Consider the following 6,000-nt stretch of genomic DNA (forward strand, 5'->3'; position numbering starts at 1 on the left):
CACAATGCACTGTAATGCAGTACTCCACAAGTACCATGAAATGAAATGAATTTTTCACTTGTAAAAATGCCTTTGAAGAGGAAGACCAACTATGAGATGGACCAATTCCATAAAGCCTTGAGTTGCCAAGAACTGAGCAGGGTTGTGAAGGACAGGACATTCCTTGATAGGGCCCCCAAAAGTCGGAGATAATGTGACAGCATGAAACAGCAGCAACAACAGTGCACTTAGACTGAACAGCAATTGCTTCTTTAGCTTCTCTTCCTGTGAGGGTTTGCTGTGGGAATAAGTTGCCCCCAGTAGCTGCAGTTCTGCGCTATGTCAACCAAGTTTGCCTCTTAACTAGTACGTGGTATAATATGCTTCCTGGTGAGCTCCATGAGATGGTCTTCTGCATACATAAATCCAACCCAATACTTGCAGCTTGGCCTCTTGTACGACTCTTTGCTCCATGATGTCCAAACACTCATACTGTGTAATATCAATTTATGAATTCTATGAAAGAGAAATGGACATAAAATACATGTGGCAGGCAATTGTTTCAACAGTTCTGTTTAAAAATATCTGAACAAGCAAAGTAACTTTGTTCTTATTTTTCAAAATGCACAATATGGTTGAAAGAATATGGCTTTAAAGCTGGGTTGCTTGTAACCCAACATAATAGAACAAAACAGTTTTTGAGCTCTGCATCCTATCTATATGTGAAACCTAAACCTGTATGTTAAGCCAAGTCATTTCTTAGGTTTTCAAATTTTTCTTTCTCTAGCCATTGTTAAGCGATTGCAGACTGTGATAAGTGTCTCTTTGAAGTTCAGCCACAGAAGCAGTCTCTTTTTATCCAGACATGCCCATAGAGGCTAGCAAATGCACAATAATGTGGATTTTATCCTGCATTTTTACTATATTTCCATTTCAGGCTATCTTCCTTTAGTCAATTACTGTTCGGGGCAACAAAATGATTTTCTTATTTTGAGAATAGCATTGAGAGGGTTGGAAAGAGTGCTCAATACTTAGGAAAGCAAGAGCAGTATTATTGGCCTAAAAGAAAGTAAAGTGATACAGCAAGGGGAAAAATTAAGTTTTATCATGTACAATTTATATGTGCATGTAGATAAATGGTAACCTTCTAAGCTTTCATGGCTGCTAGCAATGGTGGGAGAAATTTCAACACTTGATTTGGGATTGTTACTTTCATGCAGTTTGAATTTTCTGTATGATACCTGCTTGCAACCTGTGTTGGTTGGCGCATTTAATTCAGCTGAGAGTGCCAAGGCCATTGTAGTGAAAAATACTCTGAAGAGTCCTGGGTCATAATTTTAGAAGCCCTGCAGATAGTCGTACTCAGAACATACACATCATCTGGAAAATATGTGGGAATTGCATCCCAGAGTTACAGGCTAGTTCACACATGCCAGTGCCCCAAGGGCATTGGAGGAGTTCAGGGCCAGACCACACTCGCATGGAGCCACCACTTCTGTGAACCGGCTGCTCACATGGGGCCTGTCTAGCTGTGAAAGTCCCACGTCAGTGGATTGTAGCCTGAGGTGATATGGATCACTACTTTAAGGAAACTGTGTAGGAGAGCCTTCCTGTGCCAAGCTTCCAAATGTGAAAGTTCATGTGGTGTTTTTCCCTCCCTTTCTATTTTTTTTAATGGCTTTTGGAAAAGGTGGAGCAGTTCCTATTTTAGTGATAAACACACATTTTTACATCTCTTTCAAAGCAGTCTACTAAAAAGTGAGATGGTGTTCTGGAGCCAGACCACAATGGTTTGGACAAAAACTGTTACAGAATTATTAAGCTTTAGAAGGAAGAAGAAGAAAAAAAGTGAAAGAGATTTATGCATCTGTGTCTGACCAAGCTGGTTTGGAACTGATGCAGAATGGAAAAGCAATAAAATAAGAAGAGACACTGTTTTCTGAATACAGTCTCACTTTATTTTTGCTGTTTTTTCAGTTTTCTTAAAATCTAAACAGAGATGATTTCACTGGATTTACTTTAAAAAAATGTTGCTTGGAATCTTACAACCAGAGGTGTACACTGTCCTAGTACACAATTAATGTTTTTGCAGATTTTGCCCTTTAAATGATAATTCACTATTTCTTGCTTTCTATTGTTTATCAGCCAGCATCAATCTCTCAAAAAGATTTTGCTGACAATATTAGACACTGAAAGATATGCACAGGCGAGAAGGAAAGCAAACTTTACTGTTTCAGTATTGTGTTGTGTTGTGTTTTTAAAGATTATGCACAACTTGTACCTGTCTGTCTATTTTGATTTTAGTGAGATCTTTCCTAGGATGTAGACCTTGAAACAGGAGGCAGAATAGAGAGAAATGCCTAGATTTCCAGTGTTCTGTGTAGAAGGGCAAATGCCAGAAACCACAAAGGAACTGACTTTTGCCTCCAGAAAGCGAACTCAGACACTCTACCAGCTTGGGACATTTTATTGAATACTTCTGTTTGCCTCCCAACTTGAAATGAAAATAAGGCCAAGCTGTCCATCTTACCAGGAGCCTAGCACACCTGGGGCAAGGAAATGCAATTTTGCTTTTTTCCCCTCCCCTTCTCACCAGCCCTTTTCTCTTGGTTGAGACAAAAATTCACAGAGCTCAGCTGAAATAGCATTTGGATGGGGGAGTAAAGTACAGTTCTTCTGCTTTACAGTGCAAGTAAAAGATAACACTTGAACACTCCCTCAACTTAAAAAAATCAAGAATGCTCCCTGCATATTACAAAATAACATGTCGGGCCAAAAGCTGGCCTAGAGTCATCTTCTAACATGCTAGCTTTCATTAGGTAAGGAGTGTCTTGAAATCCTGGAGCATGCAAATATGCAGTCCTTTCCCCTACCCAAACATTCTGCAATGGTATGGTCTTTGGTACAGCCACAAGGCTATCTGTGTCTCTCTTCTGCAGAATTTGCAGAGCAGCTTTCTTGATGGTTGCTTGAGGAATTCCTCAAATTTCAGACACCTTCAGAATCGCTGCAAGATTTTCTTACTTGGGCCTGAAGTTGGTGGTTGTCATGGCATTTTTAGGGGACTATAGTTTCATCATGAGTTCTTATAAAAATCTGAATGTAATGGTTTTATTGCAAATAGAAATTCTTTATTTACAGTGTGCTGTTAGCTGCTGAGCTGAGTCAGGTAGAAATGTTCATAAGTGTGCATAAAAGTAACTTGCAAGTTGGCCATTCTCCAATGTAACCTGATTCTTCTCCTTTCCTCCTCCTCCAGGAATGCCTGCTGCTTCTTTAGTGACCCCTGCAGATGTCATCAAGACAAGGTTACAGGTGGCAGCCCGTGCAGGACAAACAACCTATTCTGGTGTTATTGACTGTTTTGGGAAGATCCTACGAGAGGAAGGTCCACGGGCTTTTTGGAAAGGAGCTGCAGGTTATCTTTGAGAATAGTTCTGTCAATAATGGATGGTTCATAGAAGCCTGCATGTTGGTAGAAGGCTAATGGTGCTTTCAATTTCCCTTCCAGCTCGTGTATTTCGCTCCTCTCCTCAATTTGGTGTGACCCTGGTGACTTACGAACTGCTGCAGAGGTGGTTTTACATTGATTTTGGAGGAGTGTAAGTATGCAGGATTGACCACTTTGATGCTGAAGTAGTTGCAAAGTGTGTGTGTGCATGTATGTAGCCAACTGTACAGTAGGGAAGAGGGGGAAAGGGTGAATCCAAGTTCTTTCTCAATATTAAACAATAGCATAGCATAATGACCAGGAGAGAGGGAAGGTACCAGCTTGCATGTGGTTGCTCCCAAGCCAGCAGAGAAGGCTCTGCTTTCTCAGGAACTGATTCTTCTCAGGAACTAATACTGAGTCTGAAAGAGATTTGAAGTTAAAACTGTGCAATCATGATTTCTTTTCTTTTCAACTGAAAACCTGACTTTTGTTTCTAATATTTGCAGAAAACCAGCAGGGTCTGAACCAGTTCTGAAATCCAGGATCACCTTGCCTGCACCAAATCCTGACCACGTTGGGGGTTACAAACTGGCTGTTGCTACGTTTGCAGGGATTGAAAATAAATTTGGACTTTACCTACCTCGGTTTAGGCCCTCACCACCTACCTCACAGGCAACATCTGCTTGATCTAACAGCAAAACCCTGCTTTTACTGAGTATTGGGGAAAGAGCCACATGTCTGATCAGCCTCACTGTTTCCTTCCTCTACAGAGCACTGCTATGCCTGCTTGAGCAGAAAGAAGTCCTGGAGCTCTCAGCAAAACATCCTACAGCCATACTGGGAATCCTGGGACTTCTTTCTGTCCAAGCATGCCTAGGATTGCACCATTAGTTTTCCTATCTCAACCAAACGTCATTGAATCTATCGGTCTTTTCTCTTCCCCTCTTATCTACTTTCAATGTAATCATTGTTCTTTGTGCTTCCTAAATTGGATCACTGTGAAACTCTTGCTTAACTAGTCTTACTGATTTGGGTCCATGAATGTACTTTTTTCTACTTGCACATACCTGAGATTGTGAATATACTTGCGCTGGTTTGGGAAACACATTCATACATTATTATTTTTCTTCTTCTTGGGGAATTTGGTGGTGGCCAGGCAGGGAAAGCTGTTGAAATATAACCAGCTGGCATTCAGCACCAGATGCTGGTGCTCAGTGCAGAATGGGTTGCAGAGCATCTGAGTGAGAATTGCTTACTCATTCAGCCTTTGCCTGTACAAAGGACTCAAAGGCGATCAATGTGGGCAGTACCTGATTCTGCCCAGTGTGACTGTATTTTACATATGTACACGCACAAGTTGCATTCCTGGGTTGCATTATGAGGCTTTTATGGGGAACATGTTTTTGTAACTTAAACCAGATCAACAAATGTTTAGCAATTATATTCTGTTCCTGGTATCAGAATGCTTGTGGGGTGGGGAGAGAAATGTAATTTTCCATAGTCTGTGCACTTTATGGAAGAACGTCTGAGCATCTTATTATCCACAATGAAATTTAAATTCCAGGGGTATGAGCCATTGGAAGGCATAACTGTACATCCTCCAACCTTTTCAGTGATATTTTTCTTGAAGCTGCTGCATGTCCCCCATCACCATGAATGGAGGCTGCACTGAAAGGGTCCTGACTCTTAGCCCTGCTGATATTTGGGTTCTTGTTTTATGTTATGCACTTAGAGTAACTGCGCTTGTTTAAATAAATGCAATAGAAAAAAAATCCATGCACTGTACCTGCCTTAACTGCCAGCTTGTAATTGGGAAAATATTTGTGTGGAAATTCTTCTTAACTTTGTTGAATTAAAAAAGAGATTTTTTAAAATAAACAGAATTTTGCCTATATTTGTAGGTACCACGGGAATGTTCCACTCAGTCCCCTGTGCATGAAAGTACATGTAGCTCTATGTATATTTCTGGGGTTTGGGCTGAGATGCAGAGTAGCACTCACTGGATGGAGGTCGTATGGGATTGAATAAATTCCATTGCTTTTTATGATGCTGTCAGGCATGAACACGGTATTCCTTTTTTTTTTAATTATGGTGTTTCCATATGAATGTCTGTAATCAAGAATACAACCCCAAGATGCAGTGTGTATTTTTTGTTTTTTGTTTTCTAAAATAAAACTGGAATTTGTAACTGTTTTGGATACTTCAGCAAGTACTCCAATGAGGTTTCTCCCATCCCTTCAGATTGTGAAATACGAGCAGTGCTTAAGTGATGTAAACATGTCAAATTATTGTCCCCAAAACTACTCACGGAAGTCCATCCCATCATCTCTTCCAAGGCAGCCCTTCTAAAATGGTGGTATGGGACCCCTCCAGAAGTGCATTCATTTGGAACCACTACAGTCCTCTGGTCCCAAATCTCAATCTTCCCCACTCCAGGGGAAGTGCAAAAGGCCTGATCTTGCAAGCCGCCTCAGTACTTCTCCATAACATTAGAGACCATAAAATGTTGTGCTTTTTATAACAGATTATAAGTAATATGCTTTGATATTTTGAGAGAGAGAGAGAGAGAGAGAGAGAGAGAGAGAGAG

The 6,000-nt window shown here is 40.7% G+C and overlaps 1 protein-coding gene across 3 annotated transcripts in view; it reads left to right on the top strand.

Moving 5' to 3' along the window:
- Positions 1-5,290, top strand: part of SLC25A13 (solute carrier family 25 member 13) — a 129,311-nt gene extending 124,021 nt beyond the window's left edge. For 2 of the 3 annotated variants that reach the window (XM_044429315.1, XM_044429316.1), the window contains exons 16-18: positions 3,239-3,397; positions 3,491-3,581; positions 3,919-5,290. In XM_044429315.1, the coding sequence (XP_044285250.1) occupies positions 3,239-3,397; positions 3,491-3,581; positions 3,919-4,099 (431 nt within the window). In that variant the 3' untranslated portion in view covers positions 4,100-5,290. Of the gene's footprint in view, positions 1-3,238; positions 3,398-3,490; positions 3,582-3,918 lie in introns of those variants that run through there. The other variant, XM_044429317.1, reaches the window with a different exon arrangement.
- Positions 5,291-6,000: the final 710 nt, after the last annotated feature.

This window comes from Varanus komodoensis, unplaced genomic scaffold (assembly GCF_004798865.1).
Source record: "Varanus komodoensis strain SLA01 unplaced genomic scaffold, ASM479886v1 scaffold2, whole genome shotgun sequence".
Lineage (NCBI taxonomy): Eukaryota > Metazoa > Chordata > Lepidosauria > Squamata > Varanidae > Varanus > Varanus komodoensis.